Source organism: Anas acuta, chromosome 2, assembly GCF_963932015.1.
Source record: "Anas acuta chromosome 2, bAnaAcu1.1, whole genome shotgun sequence".
Taxonomy (NCBI): domain Eukaryota; kingdom Metazoa; phylum Chordata; class Aves; order Anseriformes; family Anatidae; genus Anas; species Anas acuta.
The window spans coordinates 91,687,050-91,714,162 of NC_088980.1; the positions used below are offsets into that span (position 1 = coordinate 91,687,050).

Sequence of the window (27,113 nt, forward strand, 5' to 3'; positions counted from 1 at the left end):
GATTCATTGACAGGTGGGAAGTGATTAACCTCAAGAAGTTGTGGTGAAAATGGACTGGATTCTGATACCCAAACATATGTGGTCTTGTCCAGAGCAGAGTCCTGCCTTGGATTTGCTTGGGAACATAACCAAGAGAGGTTTGAAATTTCATATCAAAAGATAAGAGCTTTTATTTATTTTAAGAACTAGCAAATAGATAGCCAGCTAGCTGCTTTAACACCTAACATTTCAAACCAGAAGAGGTGCTCTGCAGCACTCAACGCAGCAGAAGCCGTGAGGCTGCATCTGGTCCATGCGCACCTCAGGATGGACAAAAGCAATTGTAAGTACAGCCATGAAAACACACCTTTATCAGACTGTGGCTATCAACAATGACTATCACAGAGCAATACATGGCATGGAAGAGGTTTTAGTGCAGTAATAGGTAGATCCAATTAATACTAATTTTAATTTGCACTTACCAAAGACATCTTCATTCACTTAACTGTGTTAGCAAAGCAACAGAGGAAATGGCAACAGTTTATTCACAGATCTTTCTAAGTGTTTTACAGTTTTAATAAATCTGATTGCTGTGTTTCTTTTTAATTATATTCAGCATCACACCTCTTTGAAAGCATCTGAGAACAGAAGGAGAACAGAAAATAAAAATCTGTTTGATCCTGAGTTACCGATTAACAACATATTCCCAAGCTCTCTGACTATAGAAGGAACTGCAAAACATCATGAGAGGTCACTCTGTCTATACAATAATAATTCCTGGTTTGGTCTTTAAACTGCAGCACTCCTTGCCCCACCTCCTTTTCCAGAATCCTTTGGGCACCCCCCATAAAACCAGCAGGAGAAACACCTGCAGGTGTTGAAGCATCTTCCCACTTACAGGAAAAGGGGCTAGAGAGCCAAGGACATTTCACACAAATGTCGAAAGATTTACCCGTTGACATGCCCCCTGAAGCCCCTAAAGAAGACAGCAGGCCGAAGTGGGACAACAAGTTGCAGTACATTTTGAGCTGCATCGGGTTTGCTGTTGGCTTGGGGAACGTGTGGCGGTTTCCATACTTGTGTCAGATACACGGAGGCGGTAAGACTGAAATGGGACCTTGCCAAAATATTAAACTATCATCCTATATAACTGTACTAACATAAGATGGGCATTCAAGTTATATATTTGCATCACTTTTTATTTATTTATTAAGCTATCTAAGTCTCATAAACATTTTGCACCATTGGCTTTCTCTTTAGCTTGGCTTTCTCTATACACATATACTTAATTTTTAAAGGATGTGTTTGTTTAGGAAATAAGGCCAAACTGATGATAACTGATGTTACAGTTCTTACATTGCTGCTACAGTGCTGACGGGAGGAGGAAGCTGAACTTGCAGCTTATTATCCTTAGAAAAAAAGCGAGAAGTCCTGGGAAGGCCCCCATGAACCAGTTTCCCTTCCCTTCTCTGATGCCTTTAGGAGGTAACTTGTAATCCAGAACTGATGAAATCTAAATCACACTTTTTGATGGCTCTGAAGCCATTTGAAATGCTGGGCTGATTTACCACAAGCACGAGAATGCGAGGTGATGCTGACACCCAAGACTTTCTCTGGGCACCATTCCCATGAAGAATTGCTTTAGAAACAGCCAATTTAGTAAATACAGACAGATCAGAAATGAGTAATTAACAGCTCACCACTTACAGTAGCTTTTGAGATCTGCCAAGATAAGCTGTCTCAAGCAGAGTGATGTAGCAAATTGTTTCAGCCCAATTTTATTTGTTATCTTTCAATTAACTGGAGAGTATAAAATTCAAACTGGGACAAATTTGCAAATAGTAGAAAAAATATTAAATCCAAGCATCTTCTACCAAGATATCTGTGTTCCTTGGGGAACTACGTGTATTTGAATCAACCAAGGAACCATGGGTGGATGCTGTCTTTAGTAGCAGGAAGCATTTTAGAAAGAAGTGGCTACTTAGGGACTCTGGTGAGTAGCTGAACAAATGAAATTGAGCAAGCTGTATCAACCAAAAGAATGCTGGCACACATAAATAGGGCACTAGGAATTAGGTGGAGATATTACTACAAGTACTAAGACAACATCTGTGACCACTTTTCCAAATCAAGTTGAAAGAAAAATAAGAAAAAAATGCAGAAAAGCCCCAAGAACTATTCAAGGTCAGGAAAACTTATGGTATGAGGAATGACTTAAGAATCTAATCCATTTACCTAAAGAAACTGGAAAGGAATGAATACATTTAACACAGTCTATAAATGAGGTGCTACAGCACCAATTCAAATAAGAAGAGAGAAGAAGCAGTAGGTTAAGTGTCTCACAGGAGACTTAACACTTCATGTTATTTATTTTCAAAATGTGAAAACCAGTGAAATGCTTGCAGCAGACTACCACAACCAGGCGGCTAGAAAGCCATAGCTGCAAGCACGCTGTTTCTCTGTGTGGCAGCTGGAATGGCTGGAAAAAGCCTGTCACTTCAGGTAATGATGCACACATTAATGAGATGGGATAAATGCCTTTAGATTGCCATCCCTGCAGCAGAAATGGCATGGGGCCTGAAGGGAGGGGGTTCAGGAGCAGGAGTTAAGGTCAGTCAAATGCCCAGCAGCATCTCAGATGGCCTTGGACACCAGAGACCAGGCAGCTGAATGGTGCCCACCACAACCAGAGATGCATCTTCAGATCCCTGGATAGCCTGAAAAGCAAAGACAAAGCAACAGATAACTCTCGGGAACAGCCAGCACTTACACAGAATTTCATTTTTAGAGAACTGAATTCCATTTTTTATCCGATGTGCCTCAGGTGCCTCAGTATTTTTTTGATTGTGCTTTAAACAGTTACTGAGAGTGAAACAAAGTATAGCCCAAAGCTCACTAAGCTCTAGGAAATGGAGAGCAAGATTAAATTACCTGTGTTAATGACAAGCAAAAGTGAAGCAGCTTGGTTCTGTGCTAAATCCTGTGCTAACATATTTCTGAATGATCTGGAAGATATGCTTTCTGTGTGTCTTTAACTGCATGAAGCCAAGAAAGAAATCTGGACTCCTTCATACAAAGTGAAAAACTGAAACAGAGTTAGAGAATGCATAAGATGGAGACAACTGACACCCTCATATGTCCACATCCAGCATCTAGGGACAGGTATTTCACAAGGAAAGAGACTGAAATGAATGAGAAGGATAAGAAGGGACACAAAATTTATGTGAAGAAAAGAAAGACACAGAGAAATAGAACAGAAACTATGTTGTTATTTCTACTTATCTTTCTATCTATTCCTTGTATCTAAGGAACAAAAACCATTCAGTATTAACAAATAGCATGGTAAAATTAACATAGTGTAATATTTTTATAATGTAATGAGCAATTAACCTGAATCGCTCAGTGGAAAGTTTGAAACCAACATGTGGGATGACAGACAGAAACAGCTCCTCCACACATCTCACCATGCTTCTGGAGCCACGGGCTGCATGAGGTTGCTTGAACTGTGCTTTGGGGTTTTGTGAAAACCTCTGCTATGGAAGGTCTCCTGCTCGTAAAAAAAAAAAAATGCTCTTACACCTTCTCATGAAGTACCAAGGGACACTTTCCAGTGCTGGAGGTGGGGAACCAGTTGTGGTCAGCTAGCTTCCAGCCTCCTCTGTCCCCATGCTCCCTCCAGAAGATCACCCAATACTGTCCTCCTGCTGAGGTTTGATCTCAGGGGTCCCCTGCATCCCTGCCTACAGACTACTCCCATCCCAAGCAAACCATGAGTATGAGGACAAGGAGACCCACTCTGACCTTTCTTGTGGACCACACAGTGCTCAGAAACTGTTTGCTTCCATATCAAGCTGCATTGTTGGAAACAAACAACTCAGGTGCAAAAGCCCAGTAGATTTTCAGGGGTACTGGAGCATAAATCCTGCTTGTGCACACCTGGAGATGTGAGCACAGGACAGACCAGCAGCATTGTGGCTAACCATGGGCTCCAGGAGATGTGGTGGCTCGGCGCCTGCAGCCATAGCCATGAGCACAGCGAAACCCAGGATGGAAATGGCACAGAAGGTGTAGTCGAAGGCTGAATGGCTTCTGGGGTGCAGACCACAGTTTCACAACTGGTCCAGGTGATATCCAAGCATTTAAGAGTTAGGCAATGCGCTTTTCCTCATTTCTACATCTTTTAAAAAACAAGAGATAAAAATAAATGCTTGTATATTTGTCTCATGTCAGCTGTTCTCATCGGACCTCTGAACCTTATTCATCGCACATTAGTGTTACTCAGTAACTTGGATCTAATATAATATCAGTTCTGCTGACATTTATCACCTGCTTTCGTTACTGATTATTTGGGTTTATTGCCCGAGTGAGGTTAGCTATTTACTTTTCATGACTAATGGATATGAAGGTTGTTTGCCACAGTAAGTGGAGACAAACATAGAGGTTTCCAGGCAGCTGGGATTGAAAGGGTGTTTCTAAATGGCCCGGTATATATTTTGTCACCTGAAGATGAGATTCAAACAAGTCATATAGCTATATATGTACATATATATACTCGCATATTCAACTGAGTATACATTAAAAACAACAGCAACAGATTATTCTATCTGTAACTTACTGCAGTGTTGTCCTTCTGATTACAGCTGGTATATACATGCCTGTCTAACCCATGGGTAATAAAAATTATGTGCAGTGCCTGAGCCTACACAACAACTGGAGAATATCTTTAATGCAAAACACACTTTCTTTCTAGGAAAATAAATACACATTAGTCCTATATCAGAACTTCCATTTACTTCTGAGGCAATGGTTTGCAGATATTCCTAACCCATGGCCTACCTGACCTCTAGCTAAAATTTGAATGACAGCTTGCCATAAAATGCAGTTGCCTGGCTCACTGCATTCTCAGAAGGAAAATAAAATCTGAGAGAAATAGCATATAGGCCTGGAAGGTATTGTAAAATAAATAAGAAAAAAAAAAAAAAGTGTGTTACAAAGAGCAGAAATGTTCAGGTTTTGACAGAAGAATTAATGAAATTATTACAAGCAAAATTATGAAGTAATGAAACTGCATGCCCTAGCTTTTCACCAAGGAGCTGAGAAGGATGCTATAACAGTCCAGAAAATGAGGCTTGTTCCCAAGCTCAGTAAATGGAAAGAATCATCACCATGAGGAATCGTGACATCCTGAGAAGCTAAGGGGTCTCATGAGCAAGCAGTATGGGCCAGGAAAACAGATATGCAGAGAGAAGTAGTTGGTGCTTAGGATCCAGCATCCATGCTGCGCACACCTGAGGGTGTTATTTTCTAATTTCAGGCTTGCTGAATTTTCAGTTCACTACTATACCTGAACCCTTGTGGGGGAAAAAGGACAATTCTGATAATCCCCTTTCAATAGCTAATAGCTTTTTCTCTGAGTCTGAGTAAGCAGTTACCACCTCCTGCCACTTCTTGTAGGTAAAACATAAATTACCACAGGTATCTTGCCATTCAGTTCTCAGCCTTTTGGAAAAATGCATCCATCACCATTTCTCCTATGTACAAAGAGCACCAGTGATGTGGATCTCTGACTACTTGTTGCCTTGTACCATACTATTCTGCCACTTTTCAGATTACTCCAGTCATTACAATTTTTTTTTTCCATTCTTAAATCTCTGACCTGAAGGAACATTGTTATTCATGTCCTGACCTTTCAAATGCTGTTGTGTCTATAGATTGTTGTTTTAAGTTACTTGCCTTACTTTTGCTAGCTGATCTGCCGGCACTGTCAAGATTTTCAATATTGATCATATTGATCATAATCAATTCCTCTAAGGTTTTTTCTTCACCATTTAGGAAGTCATCGCTGATATTCCAACATCAAGCAAAGCTATTGGGTTTTCTTCTCCATTTCTCACTGAGGCTCACCAATTTCTGGAGCTGGTACATCTGGATTAGCAGGTCACCTGGCCTGTACTTTAAACTGCTTTAACATCTCCGCTAGTCAGGTCCATTGCTTTCCCTTTCTAAGGTGTGAGAAAACCAGTTTGGTGGTGTCATTCTGCTTTGCTGGCTGCCATGATTCAGTTTTAGATGGCTCTCCATCATCAGACTCTGCCATTCTGCTCACTGGTGTGGCCACAAGGTCATCCATAACTCTCAACAGGCTCTCTAGTAGTTCATGCTCTTCTCTTCCAGATTGTTACATGTAGGTGATATACAAAGATCATCCCCATCTATTATCATTTTCCAGGCAGAGGACCGAATAGGGTTAAGCCACAGCTTTTCTGTCCTGATTTGCCTCTCAATTGTTATGGAGTACATTGAAAATACTTTTTGCTGGAAGTACTTCAGTGATTTAATGGCAAATTAAAAGGTTGATGGGTCCCCAAGGCATTGCTGAGGTCAGCCTCTAAAAACACTAAATGTGTTTAGAGTGCACTGGGATTTTTCTTTTCTACTGCAATGACTGTAGAGCTGTCCCCACCCTAAGGGCTCTTCTCAGCAACAATACTGAGCATGACACACATTTGTGCTCCTTGTTGCTTTGGACTTTACTGTAAATGGAACCTACTTACCAATATGTCAAGTCTACTGAATTTCTGCTGTACCTGTGCTACTCATGATACACGTGCTGGTATGTTTTTGCTGTACCTGTCTTTGAATGATGGGCTCTGTTTTGTGACACCAGCACAATTCTTCATTCTGCTTCTTGGACTTTATCCTTGCCTTTCCTACAGTTAGATTTCCCATGGCATCTTTTAAAAATGTATTTAATTTCTGTCTTCTGGCACACTCTCCCCTATCGATTAAATAGGTCCCCTGATTATACAGTGATGGCGAGTTCCTACTCACCATTACTTATTTACTACCTTTCCCACACCCCTTTTACTTTATGCCAGTAGGGAATTTTACACTGGAGAAGTGCAAGCTTCAAGTACTTGAGCAGATTATCTATGTTTTCCTGCCTATTTCCTTTTTGCCTAAAAACAGTACAAGCAAATAAATGAAGAACTGAACCTGAACTGAGCCTCTACACTATCAGCCATTTATTTGACTTTGGTTTGAGAAAGATTAGCTCTGTTTCTCGCTAACCCAGTCTTCTGCCATCATGTGATATTTGCAGGTAGCATAATTTTTACATTGAGATTTTATTTTTCACTGGAGCAAAATATGACTTTATGCTGTAAATGTAATGGAGATGCATACAAACCAGCACAAAGTAAACAGGCTTATATCAGCAGAATATTTAAATGTGCCCTGCTGTCTGCTGGCAAACAGAGAAGCAAAGAGAGATAACACGGGGCAGTTTGCACTCATTATTACACGGCTATTTCCAGGTAGATATGAAACGGGAGATAGGTCCCTTGTGGAATGGCCTGCTAGGAAGGGCTCAGCATCTCCTGGATTGTCCTGGGTGGTAAAACACTTACATGAAGGAACTGCTGTGGTCCTTACCTCCCTCTGTGAATCTCCCTCTTAGGGGGCTTTGTAATTGCTCTCAGGAGCAGCTTCCTACGAGAAGTGGGACTGCTGAGCAGGACTTCCAAGCATCCAAAGTGGGAATCTTATGTGCTGGAAATCAACTCCAATGCTTCTTTTTAAAATCTGCTTCTTAGGAGTTAAAAACGTGTAAGGAAAACAGATCATAAAGACTTTCATTTCCTATTTCCACCTATGGCAAATTAAGTGCAGTCTCTCATTTAGAGCAGCATTATCTATCCCCCCCGCCCCATGCATTTCTTGATAAAGAACTAAACTATTAAAAAAACAACACCAAGCCTTGCCTGGGAGTATCATACAGTTACTGCAATTACCTAGCAATAGGTAGCAAAATTATTGCAATTCCTAGCCCTAAGTGATTCAATTTATAAGCCCAGCCTTTCTAAACAGCCAGTGATTGCAAAACAGAGGCAGTTCCTGGAAGAGCAGAAATCCTTGCTAGCTGCCTGACTTCCTTCTCCTGGCCAAAGACTGAGCGGAGAGCTGAATTGCTCTGCTCTTAGCACCAGGGCTGTGGTGATGGCATAACAAGGCACAGAACTGCTGACTAAGTGATGAAGTGGCACAGAGCTGGGTTGAGCTGATAGGAGGGTTGGAAGGGGCTGAGACAGCATTTGTGTTTGTTTCCCTGAAGAAAAGACATTTTGGGGGCATGGTGATAGTTGGCCATGCCAATAAATTTCCGTCTGTTAGACCCTTTTGACTGAAGTGGCCAGAAGGTTTAACCTGGCCTCATGAAAATGTTCAAGTTTACCTGGTCTCATGAAAATCAGCGTGTAAAGCTACGTTTGGGAGGAAAGATCTTGCATGAAGACATTGGAACGGCATAACAACCGCATATCTAGAACTGTAGTAAGTGTTAATGTCATGCAAGGGCCAGCCATAAAACCTTTCCAATTTTTAGAGATTCCAGTTGCATACTCCCCAGCTTGTACATCTGCTGCTATTTCTGCAACAAAAGAAAGGGAAATGGAGGGAAGGGTGAGGCTCTGTAGAGCTGCTGTGTTAATGGGATGTCGAAGTGCCTGAGGGGAAGCATTTTTAGGACTAAGGTTCCCAGCCCTCCCTCCTCCATCTCCCCCAACAAAACAACCCACAAACAAGTTACCCAACAGGCTTCCCCAGCAATGCTGCTTCTCTCAACACTTCTTTAAAGGACTTTGTTACCATCATGAAGTAGAGGAGATAACAGTGATTTGAGTGAGATGCAGATAACTGTGTGGCTCAATTGCTCTTAATTATCTTTCCAGGGGCATTCCTGATCCCATACTTCATCGCTCTTATCTTTGAAGGAATCCCACTGCTGCATCTCGAACTCGCCCTAGGACAGTGCCTGAGGAAAGGCAGCATCAGCGCCTGGAGTGCCATCTCACCTTATCTTGGAGGAGTTGGTAGGTCTCTCAGGGTCCAGGCTGAAGGAACCACAGCTGAGCTCCTGCTCAGCACTGATTCCTACAGACCTGTCTCTGTTGCCCATTAGAAAATCACTGCCATCAGGTGTTATTCCAAGCACACGTGAGCTGTAAAGGCAAACCTTATAACCTTTGCTGTGGGAAGCACAGCAATCAGAGCCTTCTCTGAGACATAAGTAATAAGGAAAACCTCACTGGCTGATTAAATGAATCAGCAAATTAAGTGAACTAGGCTTGCTCCCACAGTGCTGAGGAGCCAGTTGTGTCCCTGTGGTATCTGAGGTGTCGAATGAGGTGTTAAAGCTGTCTGTGCAAGGACCAGCATGGGCTGGTGGGGCTGACCCACCACGAGCTCTGCCAGCCAACGTTGGCCCGTCCATACCACATGTGGGAGCTTTCACATTAGCCGCCATCTTGCTCCTGCCTCAGAGCTCCTCCAGAAGTCCATCTTGTCCTTCCAGGAAGGGTTGGACTGGAGGGGGGATGGACAGACAGATAGGAGATCAAGAAAAGGAGTCTGAAGAGTCTGACATCTCCTAAGCCCAAAGCAGATGCCTGAAAACAGGATCGGTGGTGACAGCTATGCCTGTGGGTGTGTGTGGGAGGAGAAGGGGTGGGTACGAGGAGTTATCTAAAGGTAAGAGGGCAACCAGGAAGAAACACCAAGCAGCGGGGTGGTGCCTCCAGCTAGACTCATCTCTGATAGTTAGGCATGTCCATCCTCCCCCTGCAAAAATGCAAGCAAGTGTAATCTGTAGTGTTGATATCCCTCCTTCCTTATTGTAGGAGCAGAAGCTACCAGGTTAGGGCATATGCTCATATACTACGGGAAAAAAGAGTGCCTTCATGCTGTGAAACTTCAGTCTGTTTTGGTCTGCTATTAAAATTGTGCCATGTTCTAGAAAATACTGAATTATATACTGCAGCAAGGCTGTCAACATCCATTTTTTAAATAAGTAGCCAATATTTCAGATTTTCCCTGGGCTGTATAGTACCCAATATACTTTGTAGGAACTGGAGCAACTTTAAACACAATATTTTAGCAAAAGGGACCACCACAGGAAATTAATTTCTGGTTCATCTTGCTTTCATGACAGAGACTAGCAGCAATGTCTGTTTAAGCCTCACCTACATGCCCCTATTCTTATGCTAGTTGTTTGTTTTCTGGTAACCCCAGAAGGCTCCATAGGTCAGGCACCCCAAGTGTCTGATCCCAACAGGCCCCTATTCCTAAAGGCAGCACTTATTTCTCACATTTTTCATATTAGACAACCTTAATGGTGTCAGAGAAAAACTCATTCCCCCCACCCACCCCCCCCTTTGCTGGAAGTGACCACAGGAAACCTCAACAACCTCAGCACTTGTCCCTGAGGCAGCTCATGGAGACAAACAAGGAAGGCCCAAAGCTGTGGGACCTAGAAGGTCTCTGCTCTTGGTGCTCCCACAGCCCTGCTCTTGACATTTCTCACCTGCTTGCTCGGGTGGGTGCTTGCTGGCACAAAGTCCTCAAGAAGGGTAAAAAGCTGAGCACCAGGCAGGATGAGGATGAAGCAGGGGAGCACCGACCTTCTTGGAGCAGGGCTGGTGAAGCGGGGGGACTGTGCACCAGAGTTATGTTACTGAGGACACAAATGGCTCTTTCCTGTGAAAATTTCTGGGGAAAAAAAAATAAAAATAAAAATCTTGAGAAATTAGGAGATGTGAGTTTCTAACAGCAAGTGCTGTGTCTGGTAACTTCTTCCAAAGTTTTTCTAAGCTGAGATCTTGTGTCTTCTGCAGGGGTTGGTTCGTGGATGGTGTCGGTTCTGGTGAGCTTGTACTACAACACCGTTTTAACCTGGGTGATGTGGTATTTCATAAACTCCTTCCAGGAGCCCCTGCCTTGGAGTGTCTGTCCTCTAAATGAAAACAGAACAGGTAACTGCTGCTCCAGGCACCCCTGCCAGCACCAGGAGGATCACAAATGTCTGAGCTTGGGGAATAATGGGGGGAAAAGAGAAGTTTGGTTTTTGTGCTTGTGCTGTAATACAGGGACCAGACTGGAAGAGCGTCCTGTGTTTTCCAACCAGGAAGAAACAGTCCTTGTGACCATCGCCATAAACTACGTATCAAGGCATGAGATTGCAGACATAATTATGAATCAAATTTATGACGACATCTTTCAGTAAATGCTTTAATTAAGACTTAACTTTCCATTAGGTGGTGATGCATTGGTTATGACACAACCAGCCAGAAAAGTCCACCACCCTTTTGATTTCAAAAAAGGAAACTAAATAAGTGTTAAGAAAAAAAGGAACAAATAAATACAAACTTTTGAGATGGCAGGGAAAACAGTTAGAGACAGTTTGGAGGTTCAGACTAGATATACATTACTCATTACAAAGAACATTATTAAGACCTAAGAAAGTGTACCTGAACAGGATGAAGACAGTTCACTATTCTTTAAAATTCCTTTTCAGCTTTTTTTTTTTTTTTAGCGACTTATCTCTTTATCAATATTACTTTTTTTTTTTTTTTTTTTTTTTTTTTAACCTCACAACCTCACAGCTAAGAATTTTACCATGTCTGCTTCCAGGGTTTATTTTGGTCCTCCAAAAACACTGGTGGCTCTGCACCTCAGGGTTAGGCGACGGGGCTGCAGGGAGCTCCCTCCTTCTGCTCAAGCACCACTCCACAAACCTCTCTGTCCTGGTTTCAGTTGGGACAGAGTTAATTTTCTTCCTAGTACCTGGTGAATGCTATGTGGTGCTTAGCTGCCAGCCAGGTTAAACCACAACACTCTCCCAGTGAGAAGCTGGTTTGCCTCTTTCCTCTAGCTGAAGACACTCAAATTAACATCTCCGACATAAATCTTGGGAGAAAAAAGGAAAGACAGGAGTGAGTGATACAAGGAGGATGAAAAACGAGTTTTTCCTGACTAAAGCACAACAAAGTCTTGAGGGGGCAGCCACCTAGTTTCTTATACTTGCTTACAGTTTGCTTTACTTCTTTAAAGGCCATTTAGCAGAGCAAAAAGTGAAACAAACAATCCAATAATCACTGTTGAGATGGCCAGGTATGAACAGTATGGAACGTTTCTCTGCTGCAACCACAGTGAAAGGAACCGAGCAAGTCTGCTTGACTGCAACTTCACAATTGCCACCTTGCGCATTTGTGTATGTTCAGATTTTCACTGGGGAAGGTGGTTGTTTCAGAAAGGAGTGAAAGGTCACAAGGAAAGGGAAAAATGGAGCAGTTTGAGGGCTTGATTAAAAAAGCTGGCATCTCAAACAACACAAAAAAAATCAAATCAGATGGGGGAATTGTTCCTTGTAGCTTTAGGATTATCTTAAAATATCATGCCTAGCTTTGAAGTAAAAACAAGAGAATAAAGGAGGTCTCCAGCAGCCACTTACCCCGTTCAGCCACCTGAACTTGCTACCAGTAAATGCAGCACCAGGCTGTAGCCAAAATGCTGTTGTCTTTTTTTTTTTTTTTTTAATCACTCTCCTTCCCGCACACACGTTCTGTCCCTTCCTAGTCATGATGTGACGACTGACTTACCTTCACTGCATGCAGAAGGAGCCGTCCTCCCTGCAGCATGGGGAATGATGGCTGGAGAGCAGCAAAGCGTTGTGCGTGAGCTCTGCTCAGTGCATCAGATAACCCCAGCAGGAGCCGATAGCCTAAGCTAACAGCACTTGCAATCATCAAAGGGGGGGAAAAAAACAATGTTATACTAAACTTGAATGGGATTGCATGCAAAACAGCAGCCTGGGGAGGAGGTACTGCAAGAAAATCAGCATGCTGTCCTCAGCAGAGGAAGAGATGCACTTCAAGTCTCACCGGGCAGAGAGAGGAGAAGCAGCTCCCCTAGTCCCGCTGTACCTCTTGGTTATGGGCTTGGTAGCAGTGCTGGCTCTGTGCTGTGTAATCCCTGCTTCCAGAGATGCACAGGGATGCTTTCAGCTCTCCAGACATGCAACTGGCTAGGTGCAAAAACAGGAGCTGCAGCATCTGGAGGGCTCAAAGAGAGGGCCCTGCCACTCTCCACTGCTGTAAAGCATTGCCTCTTATTAGACAGTGACCAGGCAAAATATGACCACATTTCAACTTCTATTCTTATACATGCCACATTTTTTTCCAGGGCTCAATGAAGAATGTTACGAAAGTACCGCAGTCAATTATTTTTGGTATAGGAAGACTCTGAACATAACACCCGACATCACTGAGAGCGGCACGTTGCAGTGGTGGCTTGTTTTGTGCTTAGCAGCTTGCTGGGCAATTGTGTACCTCTGCACCATCCGAGGAATTGAAACCACAGGAAAGGTAGGGAAGGGATAGAGAGAGAAGCAAGCAATGCAGGGCGTTATTCTGCACTGTGGGTGTTCTTTTCCAGCTACTGAATTTCACCGCTGTGTGCCACTTCAGCCCCATTTCAGTGTGCTGCTGGTCCAGCAAGGCCACAACAGCAGCACAGATTTGTGCTCACCTCCTTTTCCTTTGCAAATGTTTCTGCCCTAGCAGTCTCCCCTCACAGTATTAAGAGCAATTGTATTTTTAATTAAAGTATTATTTAATACATTATCATTAAATTATTAACTAAAAGAACTAAAAGTAATTAATACTTCCTTTAAAGATTTCAGTGCTTATCTGTAGCTGTAGCATCTAATATTATTAGGATGGCATGTTGCAAACAGTTAATGTTATTGTCAGTAACTTTCTCTTATTTCTCACTTTCCGACTAGGCTATTTACGTAACAGCAATATTTCCTTACCTTGTCCTAACTATATTCCTTATTCATGGACTCACTCTACCAGGAGCCACTGAAGGTCTGGCTTACCTCTTCACCCCTGATGTAAGTATTACCACTACCTCAGAAACATTACTTTTCCTTTTTTCCTTAACACACGAAATACCAAGAGTTCCAGAAATGCTTGGAAAAGCAAAGAGACAACACACAGCATTAACCGCCTACAGGTATTAATCCTCTCCAGAGACTGCAAAACACAGATCAGGATAGCCTGCAACAGGAACACAGGCTTTAAGAGCAACATAAGCCAAGAAGCCCAGAGATCCACTACTTGCCGGCCTGAAAAGGGTCAACAGCAGGAGAAAGCTCAGACATGACACCTCTTTTATCCCTCCCCCTGCAGGCCCAGTGACAAGGGCATCCATCTGAATACTGTCAGAGCTCAGGAAGGACAGCCTGGGTCTTTGCAGGAGAAAAGGACACGCACTTGCATTTTTGCAGGGCTCAGACAGGGCAACGAATGCTTCCTCACAGCCGAGTAATCTAACAATACAAGCACCACCACGGTTCTGTGTTCGCACACATCATATACACACACCTCCAGATGAAAGCCTCCTTGCTACGATCCACTGCCTTAATGCAGAAAGCAGATCTGGAAAACACAGCCAGAGTAGGGCTTGGCATTTTGGCATTTGGTCTCAGCCCAGCTGTCAAGTTTCTCTAGAAGATATCGGATGTCTTCGGGACTTAGGTCATTACACAGTGAATGTAATGCAAAAACTAGATTTGTCTGCATTCAGTGCAAGAATGACAAAGCCTGAAGGTGTCACAGTGCTGAGGAGGAATGGATCATCAAAGAAGAGCAGATGGTTTTGTAGACTGAAGTCAGAATCAAAATCTGACTGCAATCAGCCTGCAGTTATCGACCAGCCTGTTTACGGAAGCAGTTCCCAGGGACATCCTTGGAGAGCCATCTGAAGATGCTTTTGGAGATGGAACTACATTCTTAACAACAAACCTGGAAAAACTGATGCAACAGCCTGGTAAGTGATAGCTACCATGCGTGTTGTTATTGCACAGAAGGTTATAATGTAAGACAGAGGGGTTGCTTTGTTAAACTAACACAACTGTTAAGGAAGATTTTGACACTTCAAGAATTGCAAAAAGACAGTAAGAATATAACTACTACATTTTTTTTTTCTTCTCCTTGCTCACAGCTGTAGTATTGCCTTTTCTGTTAGATTATTTAATGTTAATAAGCTAACTATTTCCACCACTTCCATCAGTAAATATAATCACAAGTGAATTCCCTGCTCCACAGGGGACGTCCCAAAGTGGGTAGAACAGGGGGGAACTGCTCTCCTGTTCCTGTCCTTTTGCAGGAAGCTTGTAATGCTTTAGCAAAGTGAAGTCCTCTCTAGAAGACTGTAATCTCTTAAGGATAAAAAACCTTCAAAAACCTTCTGCCTCAACCATACTTTTTTTCCCCTCCATTAACTTTTTTATTTCCTCCACTTATCAAAAGCAGCTGTTTTTTTGTTTTGTTTTGTTTTGTGTTTTTTTTTTTTTTTTCCAATTTTGCACTGCAGCAGAAATTATACCTGCTCTGTAATAGCTACCACATCCATTCTCTGGTAACCATTACACATCACTGTTGTTTTAGATAATCTGTGAAAGAAAACAATAACTAGTGCTAAAAGTCACATCTTAGCCAGTTTTGAATTGAGAAACAGCTAAATTATTTAACTTTTTTTTCAAATATTGTAGGAGTTCATTCACTTTCTAAGTTTGTGGTTTTAGTTCCCATTAGCAGATCTCACAGATAATAACTACATACATATGGATCAACACAGCAGGCTGTGGTTTTATTTTCATGCAGAAATACATAGTTGGCTTTTTGCCATCTAACACTTTCACTCCTTACTTTCTAGAACAAATAATAAGTGTTTCTTTCCATTGACTTTCAGGCATGGAGAAGTCTGGTGGTTTACTTTACACCCTCTAAATCCTTGGCTGCCTGGAAAGTGAAGCAGACAATGAAAAAAAAAAAAAAAAAGATACTGAAGTTATGCTCACAAGCCCTTGAAGGGAAAGCAGCAACACAGCATCTGGAACAGAGACTTTTGGAAAGGTTCTTGGATGGAGGGAAAAAAAACCAAACCTCACAGCCAGCAGAAAAAGGATCCCATCAAGCCTTTACAGCATTCAGCTTCTGTGGTTATACGTGTCAGCTCAGGAGCACAAATGCCTCCTTTCCAGCTTCTTTCACATCTGAAAGATTTATAGGGATTGTAAATATTTGGAGGTTCTTTGGCAGTGAATGCTTCCTTTCCTCATTACTCAGTGCTCACTTACTAACATTCCGATTTTATATCTTCATCCACGTCTTTCTAGCCTCAGCACACTTTGTCTTCTGAAAACATGCTTACAAAACCTATATGGCATATTACTGAAAATATAAAGTAACTTTTAGGTCCATAATTAGTTGCTTAAGTTCAGGTAACAACTTTGCTATGATGCGCTTAATCAGAATTGTACTTCTCAACTCATTGCACATGCAGGATTTACAAGGGGCTTTTCTAGGCGATTTCAGTACAGCCTCTCCAAAGCAAAGGTAGGCCTAACAATAACAGCCAGCAATGTTCAGGCACGTGTACGTTAGCACAATGAGCTGGATGCACTATTTTGCACTTTCCTGTCCACAGTTTCTTTAAACTGTTCAGCAGTTCTGTAACTAACACTTTCCAGTGTTAGTTAACGCGTTGCATCTAACACAAAACTAAACTACCTCCAACCCCACATACCCTAATCAGGAAGCCAGATTTGTAACAGCTTCATCCATCTGCACTGACCACTGACTTGGCAGCACATAATCACATTGTCCAGGCCAGGTAGCAACACAAATATTTTGTTTCTGCACTGCAACAGCAATATGCTTCTGCATGAGGTCCTACCAGCAAGCATTGGAGGGTTTGGTTAAAATCTTCCAAAATGTATGTTCAAAATAGTCTGTTTATCCAACCTGAAGCATTTCAGCCAATAATGGTCACACATACCTGCTTGTTATATGATGCTGTACAAGACGTAACACCAGTTCTCCTGCACACTTGTGGAGGAAGTGTCTGCAGCAACGGCATTTGCTGCATCTGTCGAAATTGAGGTGAATGCATTGTTCTCATTCTTCAAGCTCAGACCAGCTTTAGAGAAACCCAAAACATTACTAACTTTTGGGAGCACACTCTCATCCCTACAAGTGAATAGCCCAAACATGCAGACACAACCCAGAAAGCACGTTGTTCAGCCAGGATGACTAGGGTGACAATTTGACTGATCTGTGCTCAGAGTGACATAAAGCAAAGTGAAACTCTCAGCAGCCCAGGTATTACTTTTGGGGCAACTGATTTTTAAAATGCTCATTCTTAGCTAATTCTGTTTTCTCTTCCCAATTCTTGATAATGGATGGGAAAGTAATTGACTTTATAAAGTACGAACGTAGTGCTACTTAGCCAACTGCAGGAAAAGTTTGTTCAATACATTCAACATTTTCTGCATTACTGATTTAATCTCTCTTTTATTTTTTTTTTTTTTTTTAAGACTAATTTCAATATTGAAATTTCTCTCTCCTGATATTTATTTAAAATTGCATACTATTCCTTGTAACTCAAAAATCACGGATTTTCTCAGTGAGTACCCTTCATAAATCAAAATCCAGATTTCCCTATATCAATTTCTCCTTTTTTTCTCCTATGTTGTCCTGTTGCTTTTTAATGCTGTTTTCACAGTACTTTGGATTTAAGATGTTCACTATCAAATCAATTTGCTGCAAAGCAATGAAGAATAAGTATTACTTTGTACAGTTTTAGGAAGATAATATTCTTAAATTAAAAGATACCCAGGAAGTGTTTTAATAAAAAGAAATACAGTGAGAAAAAATGTAACGTACTGTTCCTATTGAGTGCTTACTGTCTGTCATCCAGAAGCACATTTCTATTATCAGACAGAAGAGATGTACAATTATTTTAATGAGAATTTTAAAATGAAACAGTTTCTATAATTAGCACATTCCTTTAAATAGACCATATTATGTCTTCAAAAACACCTGCTCTACTGACATAGTTTGTACTACTTCCCATTTGCAGTGTCTTTAGATTGCAACACAATTGACAATTTCACACGTGTGAAACAGGAGACCAGTTATGAGTGAAGTGAGAAAAAAATAATTCAAAATAAACACATGCATTTATTCTATTTCAGCTGAACGTTCTGAAAAATCCCCGTGTATGGCTTGATGCAGCCACCCAGATCTTCTTCTCTCTCTCCTTGGCTTTTGGAGGGCTTATTGCATTCTCAAGCTACAACCCCCCAAAGTAAGTAGAGCTGCAGCCTTTAAAAATTGGTTAGATTCTTGCTGCATTTCGTGCAATTTTCTAAAATGTTCCAAACTTTTTCTTTGGTATATTTCTAAGCAACCTTAGCATCTGCCATCTTCCCATTAGGCCAAATTAGATATTTTTTTTCCTCCTTGGTCAAAAAAAAAAAAAAAAAAAAAAAAGGAAAAAATCTAAAAAGAGACATTTTCAAAAACAATGTTTGCAGAAATGTGAAAGAATAATAAGTTTTAGAGATCTATTTTACTAGTTACAACAGATTTTTTTCTTATGCTCAGCAAATACCTTCTGTATAGATTAACAACTTGTACTGTAGGCTAAAAATAAATACAGAACTATTTTCTATATCATTGGGGGAGGAGGGAAGGTAAATTTTGCCTATTTAAGCCACATTGTTTGAATTCTATTTCTAGAAATGACTGTGAAAAGGATGCTGTGACAGTAGCAATTGTGAACAGCTTGACATCCCTCTATGCTTCCATCCCAGTCTTTTCTGTTTTGGGGTTTAAAGCAACCACAGGCTATTGGGACTGCTTGGACAGGTGAGAAACTTCCATTTCCAGTGCTATGCTCTGGTTTCAACACCTAAACAGATAATGCATTACTTGAAAACATGCATTTAGAGAATTTATTCTCACTGAAAAGGAAAATCTGTATGGAGACATGGAAAAATATAAAGCATCTAGGCACTGAAAAAAGAATGATCAGAGGTAGCATTTGTAAGATGGAAGAAAAAAAATATATACAATAATTCCAATGTATTCTTCTATAACAGCACTAATTAATGATCATCTCAGACTAGCTTTAGAAGTAGTTAAAAACCACCTTTTTGTATTCCACAGGATTCATTAAGGATGTACTCAGTGTTTGTATCTGCAGGAAAGGACTAATATTTTCTCCTAATTTATTACTATTATGATTATCACTATTTTCAATATTGATTTATATATATTTATATACAGATCCATATTTAGTATTTTCTTTTGCTATAAATAAAAGCACCGAAAGTAAACATAACTTTCTATTAACACCTGAATGCATGTCATAGCATTTCCATACGTTGGCTTCTCTGGCAGGAATATTATCAGTATCATCAATGAATTTGATCTTCCAGAACAAAGCATCATGCGAGAGAACTATACAGACTGGATTACATTCCTGAATTCATCATATCCAGAAAAAATTGCTGGACTCAAACTGAAAAGCTGTGACCTTCAAGAATTTCTTGATCAGGTACTATAATCGTGTCCAACAAAATAACCCTTAAAATTTTTAGAAGGACTGGTATTTTTCTTTTTCTTACAAGTACTTGTACTTTACTTGTAATGAATATATGCTATCTAATCATGAAAAAAAAAAATTGAAATGTCAAATATCAACACTGCTGTAGGACAATGTGAATTCAAAGCTGTCTGGCATAGCATTCAAAATAATATATTGTTATCCCAGAACTAGTCTTCAAAGGTTCTCCTACTTGAGCATACTCAATGGACACTGAATGCAGTTCTACTTTGGGTGAGGTGAGGGGAATAAGCAGAACAGAGGAAATATCTAGCTGAAAGATTATAGCAAAAGGATGCTGAATGGGAATTTGCTAAATCCATATTTGGCAATTAAGGTATCAAAACTCTATTAAAATACACACGCGCTGTTTGCTTTTGATCACATATATGACCACCAGGAAGGTATCTTATCAGTCTTCTGTCTTCTTTTCCAAATTCATATTCCTTCCTGCATTCTCCCCTTTAGTTTTCCGCTCTCTACACAGGATCTTAATGTGTTTTTATTTATTTTTGTTTTAAATACACAATAACAAAAATACATCATGATCCTCTACTTTCCCTTCTCAACCACCCTAAAACTCTCCCTTTGTCCCTAACACGGTTTCTTCTGTTTTCTTCTCCAGTCTCATTCCACTTGTTCCAGTCATCCCATGCAGTGCTGTAACTATCATTTAGATTTGCATTCTCTTGTTACAAATCCTTACCAAAGATCAGGGCTGTTTGGAGGACAGAGTAAGACAGGAGCTTGAGGAGAAAAAAATCTTAGGACAAAAGCATGCACATGCGTTAGAGTATGTTAATTCACAACATCCTTAACACACAATTATGGTGAAATAGTATATTTTACTTATGGAGAAATCCAAAAAAAGGCGTTCCACCCCTGACCTGACCCAGTTACAGTTTTGTCTGTCTTGCTCTGATCACACCCTTTATGATTTAGTCTTTATGATAAAGACTATCACCCTTTAGACTTAGAGATATTTTGCTTCCAAAATAGAGTTATATTAGCATTTTTCATTGCTTAGACTTAAACATCTTTCCCCTGAATTCAAAGAAATTTGCCTAATTTTTTTTTTTTTTTTGTCATGGCAATGGTGGATTGTTTTGTATTCATAAATTTTTCAACTTTTTCACTGCTAGAGCAGCAATAATAGATTTATTCGCATCTTTTTTTATTTCCAGCAGCTATTACACCATAGATTTTTTAAAAATTATTAAAGATGGCCTTAGCAAAACAACTGCTATTTCAGTGAATACTCACAGATCTGTTTCTCTTCTCTGAACCCAAATCTGAAGTTCTGCTTCATGATTGTCTGTTCATCTCTGATAGACCATTTAAAATTTAAATGGAGCTCTTCATTTCCACCCCCACAAACGCTCCCCACAACCGATATCCTCAAGTGTTGACTGTCATATACATAGCTCCCCCAGCCTGATCAGCATCCTTGATTCCAGCGAAGGATACGATATAAGAGGTGACAAAGTTAAAAAAAAAATCTTCACCATTCCCACTGACTTTACACCACTTTTTGATTGTCAAATACAGTATTTTTATATAGTCTGGTATAAATGTATTTTTTTATTTATTTATTTCTGGCCTTAGGAGGCCACCTTCAGAAACACATTTATAAACTGTACAGCTTAATGGGGTATACTGGCTAGAAACATCCTGATTATCTCATCTAGCACGAACCCAAAAAACAGTAGCATTCCCAATTATTCCTGCTATAAATCAAAGAGTGATACTTGAACTTGTCCATCTCTCTTGGGAAATCATGCTAACTGAAATTGTGGTCTTGAGGTTCAGAAGGCAAGATACAAAGAATGCATTATAACTCTATGCCTCAAGCTATATTTAGGCCTATATCATGTGTTTATTTTTTTTTTATTTGTGAATTCTGCAGAGTGTATCAGGATCTGGCCTGGCTTTCATTGTGTTCACCCAAGCCATCATCCTAATGCCAGGCTCACAGGCCTGGGCCATCTTGTTTTTCACGATGTTGTTCAGCTTGGGCCTTTCTTCCATGTTTGGGAACATCGAGGGAGTCTTCACACCTCTTCTAGAGCTTCAGATCATATCTAAGTCAATACCGAAAGAGCTTTTATCTGGTAAGGTATTTGCTTCACTTTGTTCAAAGGAGGCGGCTTCTGCACAGAGGCACAAATGACCAACTGCTTAATAAATATCATAAAGGGATTAAGAATTTGCAATATTAAGTTAGCTATTGTACAGCGCTGGTAACGGCAGTGGATTGTATTTGCAGAAGATAAGCACACAGATGAGGTAGCAGTTATGGCAGAAGTCACCAGCTGCCAGCATTGTACTGCCCTTGTCATCGTTGTCCTTAGCTTGCAAGAGCTGTTTCAGTCTGAGTGTGCTCATTAAATTGCCAGTTTGCTGCGAGCTGTTGCAAACATCAGGAAGAGCCGTGTCTCCACTGAGGCCTTTGGCACTTAAACAAATCACTTTAAGGCAGTGAATTGCATCAGCCAGTCTGCCCCAACCATTTGTGCATGAACTTACCACATTGTCGTAGCTGTGCGATAGGTCACTCACCCCTATTTCGTTCAGGGTTGTGCTGCTACCGATTATTTCACATTTACGGTGAACACGCCAGAGCAGATGGTAACATCCCATTTTAAATTCATATGTGGAATATTGCTGTCATTCCTTTATTACAGCCTTCCTGTGGCATCTAAATTACACCCTTCTCATTCTGCAACTTTTCATGTAAAAACAAACCTATTTACAACTCAATGAGGTAACCATTCCATTCAGAGACTGATCTTTTAATTGTGAGCAGACTACCTGCTTGAACCTCAAACAAGTTAAGGACATTTCAAGTCACAGAGGTGCCTTTGGCCACCACACAGGAAAATGGAGTTTGGGAAGTGGTATCAGCTAGCTTCATACATGAAGAGAGAATAAAAATCACTAGAGTAAGAGCAAAACTAATTTAGAACAAAAATATTCTTACCAAGTTCCATTCTCCAGTTACAAAAATACTTTTTTTTTTTTCCTCCCTTCAGGTATAATATGCCTAGTTTCCTTCCTTATTGCTCTCTGTTTTACACTGAGTTCAGGGAGTTACTGGATTGACATTTTTGACCGCTATGCAGGCTCAGTGCCTCTCCTAGTCATCGCCTTCTTTGAAGTGACTGGGGTTGTGTATGTCTATAAAATTAAAAGGTAAGTTGCAGACGTGGACTTTTTTCTCTTACATTTCCCTTCCAAACCATGTATGTTACATAGAGATATGTAATACTAACATTTCTGTAGCACTTACCACTTCTGTGAATGTCCTTACCATTCTTTGCTTCATCTCATATTTGTAAAACAAGCGGGATGCTTTCTGCTTAGCACATCTAGAAGGCAGAATCCTTTCAAATATCTTCTGTCACTGCCATTTTGTTCTGTATATTCTTGCATTTCTTGCTTAGCTTCTCCCCAAAACACTTTATGGTAAGCAACACGCGGTAGGTCTCCCACATTAAAATGTTCAGCCACCTTGTTGAGCATCCCCTCAGACATGACGATGGATTAAATTCACTCTTCATTTTAAAATCTTTCTTACATACTTTGTAATTGCAAATGACAAGAAACCTCATTTTGACTGAAATTAAACCTATCTTCTCTAATCAGGATCTTTCCAGTCCAGCAATTTCCTCAGTTCTCAACAAATAACAGGTGTTTTTTTTTTTTCTTTTTCTTTTTCTCTCTGCTGTTTTCTCTGACACTTGTTGCGACTTCACCTTTGCCTTTCCAATTTTTGCTCTGGCACAATAATGATTGTATGATTTTAAATATAAGAAAAAATCCTCCTTAATTACAGCTAAAGTCCCTGCATTGTTTTCAAGATCCATTGTTAAGATCCTTGGAGCATTTCCCAAGTGAGATGGAGCTCACTGCAGCCTACATCGTCATAACCAGTTCCACACATTCCTATGGCTGCACATGCAGCTGTCCTCAATCTTACACGGTGCAGAAGTAGCAATAAAATCTGGTTTCACACACTGAGTTTCACAGTACCTGTACTGTACTTTCTCTATTGTGCTAGTATATGCACACTTTTTCCCTCTTTACTCTTACGGGATAGGGGCATAGTTAATTCACGTTTTCCTAAACTCAAAAAAGAATTTATAAAATCTCCAGTTTAAAAAAAAAAAACACACCACCGTAATTACTACTCTGGATTATGAAACTCCTTCCAAATTGGTCAATACAGATTATCACGTTGTAACAAACTACCAAACCTGGAACCATGTATTTACTGCCCATTTGGTTTACAAAACTAAGAGGTGCATACGTAGACATTGACCCCATCTTTTATAACAGCCAGTGCACACTGCCGAAGAAGCTGGCTCAGGTTGTAGTAACTTTGTCAACTGATTGATTTATCTGATGCTGGTTAATTCAGGCTTTTTTCTAACAAACTATGTTTACCCCCTGGACAATTTTGCCTTTTGTTTTTAAAAGGTTTGAATAGTTCTAGAGAGCTGCTGTGATAAGTTCATCACTTTTTTGTGCTTGCAAGCCTTAAAATATGCACTCAGGTAATGTAAACTGACATAGTTACACTCATCTCTGTTAAGAATCAAAGCAGCCCTACTATATTGATATTATTAACACATACAACAAGTTATTGAAGAGGGGTATGGAATAGAAAAGATTCAGGGAGCTGTACCGTGTGTTTAAAACTTATAGGAAAAACACAGAAAAAGTGAAATTGCTACCACTTAGCTCTGACATCTTTACAAACGTGCCTCCTCTTTAAAGGTTCAGTGAAGATGTGAAGTGGATGACTGGACGAAAGCTAAACCTCTACTGGCAGATCACATGGAGGTTTATAAGCCCTCTGCTCCTGCTAATTGTCTTTGTGGCCTTTGTTACTCTCCAAATACAGAAGCCACCAACCTACACAGCCTGGAACCCTAAACACGTACGTTCCCAAATATTTGCAACACTTTGAACAGAAGTGAACATTACACATTCTTCTCCCCTATCAGATCCTTTAAAATCATTGCTGGCTACTACTTACCTGTGTAATAGTCTGAAGTGATGAAATGCCCAGAGCGAGAAGGCTGCAGCACGCACAGAGATTACGAGGTTACAAATACTAAAACAGCTTTCCTGTTAACAAATGCCTCTTTCTGAGAAATCCTGTCACCACACTACATGTTTCTTACAGATGTGGGTAATGCAGAGAACTGTTGAAGTAAAATGTCTCACGGAGACCCCACAGCTACACTGGGTTCAGAGGTATAACAGGTGTATGAGCAGAGCTTCAGAGATGCATAACATGTACTGGGGATAAAAATATTTCCCCATGAGACCTACCACATCTCTAGGGGTACTGACAAATACACAACTGTGCTGCTTTCACAGGGACAGAGGCAGTGGTCCAAGAATTGTGTTGGTTAATTCAGTGCCAAGGATGTGTTGATGATGAGAACTTCCAATCTGGATGGTGCTGATTCAATATCAATTGCAGCTTCTTGCATCCCTCTCAGAGAGGCTCTGGGCAGGGGGCTGAAGATAGATTTTGGCCCTAAACTGCACGTAGACTGCAGTCACATTCACAAAATGGCATAAACCTTCATAATACAAATATCTGCATAGACTTGAATAAGCTCAGATCTTACCAAGGGAGGGTGCAAGTTAAAAAAAAAAATTACAGCTGTGTTTAGACTCATGAGAGGAGTATCCAAAGGACATGGCCACCAAATGCTACTGTAGAGCAAGAATAAAACCGCTGCTATCCTTAAAATAATAATAAAATGCATATGGAAATCATAACAAAATAAGTGCTCCTAACATATTTTTTTTTTCCGTCTCCCTAGGAAGATTTCCCTATGAAGGAGGAGAAAGCCTACCCACCTTGGGTACAGGCCATCTGTGTGCTGTTAGCTGTCCTTCCCTGCATATTTGTACCTCTGGTAGCACTCTTCCAGCTGGTCAAAAAAATGCGGAGAAGCAAGGACCCAAGCTTTCTACCACCAGAAGTGTTTTCATGTCAGGAGGTTAACAGAAACTTTTCTCATCCAAAAAAATAAAAAAACATTGCACCTGTGTGTAAGTAAGGATGACAGCCTTTGTCAGACATGATTAGATGTGGTGTTGAACCTTGTTAGTGGAGTGATACATGTAGTTCTGCTTACAGCCACTCACTAGCACTCTATGAACAGTGCTGCTATTTGCTTTATTTTCAACCAATTTCACGCTTATATTAGTACTGTCCCACCTACATGGTGCCCTGAATCCTACCTACCAATACATACAGTCCCCACAGGTTAATTTTTTCATGTGTTACCAACTTCACATCTCTGTCCAGCCAGACTTTAAACCTGGAAAGCCTGCCAGTTATTGCAAGTGTCCTCTGTCTTCCTTCACTTCCCTTGTAAATAAACAGACACTTCCTAAAGATCAGCAACATAAAAATTAAAACCCACGAAACTATATTCTCCATTCAGTGACCATTCCCCACCCCTCCCTGAGATTTGGAATGGGAGCTCGTGAAGACTAAGGACTCCACTTGCTTACTAGACTTTACTTTTTGCAAACCCCTTTATGCATTTGAATAGTAGTTATGTCATGATTATGATTTAATAATAATTAACTTAATAATCATAAAATAATTGTAGGTAATCTTATGATTATTCTATATTTTCAAGCAAAGAGCAAAAATAAAACATCAGAAATTAAGAAAACTTACATTAAGAAAACCTGAGTAATTAATTTTGCATGAACATCTTTACATAAAGATACATTTTTATATACATTTACATGAACAGTGGGGTAACAGCATCGGTGGATAGGGGAAGAGCAACTGACATCATCTACCTGGACTTGGGGCAAGTTTTGGCAGCAGTGGGCCACAGGGGTGGCTTCTGTGAGAAGAACCTAGAAGCTGCGAGCTCTTGATTGCTTTTGAGGGTTAATTTCTAAAGGAAGCTTTGGAGCATCAGAAAGTTAAATTAGGGGAAAAAACAAGGGAAATTAGGCCTCGAATGGACGATTTATTACCTGTTGCACATTAAATTTGAAAGATTATGGGTTGTAAAGACTTCCACAAAGGATCATCCCAACAAACAAATTTGAGCATATGTAAAAGTTAAATTTTCCTTTTAAATATTTTTAATTAAAATCTGCACTAAATATTTATGTCTTTGATTACAGACAGTTAGATGTCCATTAAAATCATATATGCAACAGGCCTAGGAATTTGGTCAGAGATCTGTTCCTAACAAAAATCCCACCCAGCTAATACAGGTGCATGCTGAGAAAATAATTAAACTGCATATATTAAAGCTTCTGAAGTCCATAAATCTCTCGCAGGTCACTGTCACGAGACACACAGACAGTGGGAATTTTGAACTTCCTGACTTATGAGCTCCTTCTTCCTGTTCCCCAGAAGGGAGACTTCATGGGTCACTGGACTCAGCTGTCTGGGACAGGAGCCAGGGACTTTTCAGCTCTAGTAGCTGCAGCTCAGAGCAGGGATATGCACTAGGTAAAGTTACTGTTTTAGCTGAAATAGGCATGTAAAAATCCATTAAGGAACTCCTGCAGGAACACTGTTTTCCTGTTCTTGGAGCACTTCTGACGTGACCTCTACCAAAATTCCTGTGACAGAACTACAGTCTTCCCCTTCCTGTTCTTACAAAGGGGGCAGCATCTTAAGGGCACTTTTTTACTCTGGCATACCACGACAGACTTTGTTACTTGAGTAAGCAAGTGCATGCAAACATGAAACTGTACCTGTTTCAAAGTCTTACATCCTAAGCACTTTCTACTTGTGCTGACTCTCCTCCCAATCTTACATCTTCATAACCCATCAG

At 40.5% G+C, this 27,113-nt stretch overlaps 1 protein-coding gene and 1 long non-coding RNA gene across 2 annotated transcripts; one reads left to right on the top strand and one right to left on the bottom strand.

Annotated features, from left to right (window-relative positions):
* Positions 1-915: 915 nt before the first annotated feature.
* On the top strand, positions 916-26,364 carry LOC137850795 (sodium-dependent neutral amino acid transporter B(0)AT3-like). Its single transcript, XM_068671215.1, has 12 exons — positions 916-1,078; positions 8,709-8,849; positions 10,650-10,787; positions 12,997-13,178; positions 13,598-13,708; positions 17,858-17,970; positions 18,405-18,533; positions 19,068-19,224; positions 21,179-21,383; positions 22,305-22,464; positions 24,052-24,214; positions 25,116-26,364. Exons 1-12 carry the CDS (start codon positions 916-918, stop codon positions 25,326-25,328), a joined length of 1,875 nt encoding a protein of 624 aa, XP_068527316.1. The 3' UTR covers positions 25,329-26,364.
* LOC137850796 (uncharacterized) lies at positions 1,040-16,786 on the bottom strand. The gene is made up of 8 exons (XR_011092817.1): positions 16,660-16,786; positions 15,765-15,874; positions 15,528-15,620; positions 8,832-10,524; positions 8,213-8,395; positions 7,414-7,569; positions 3,781-4,156; positions 1,040-2,696 (listed from the first exon to the last, which is right to left on the bottom strand). It is a non-coding gene; the product is annotated as an uncharacterized lncRNA (long non-coding RNA).
* Positions 26,365-27,113: the final 749 nt, after the last annotated feature.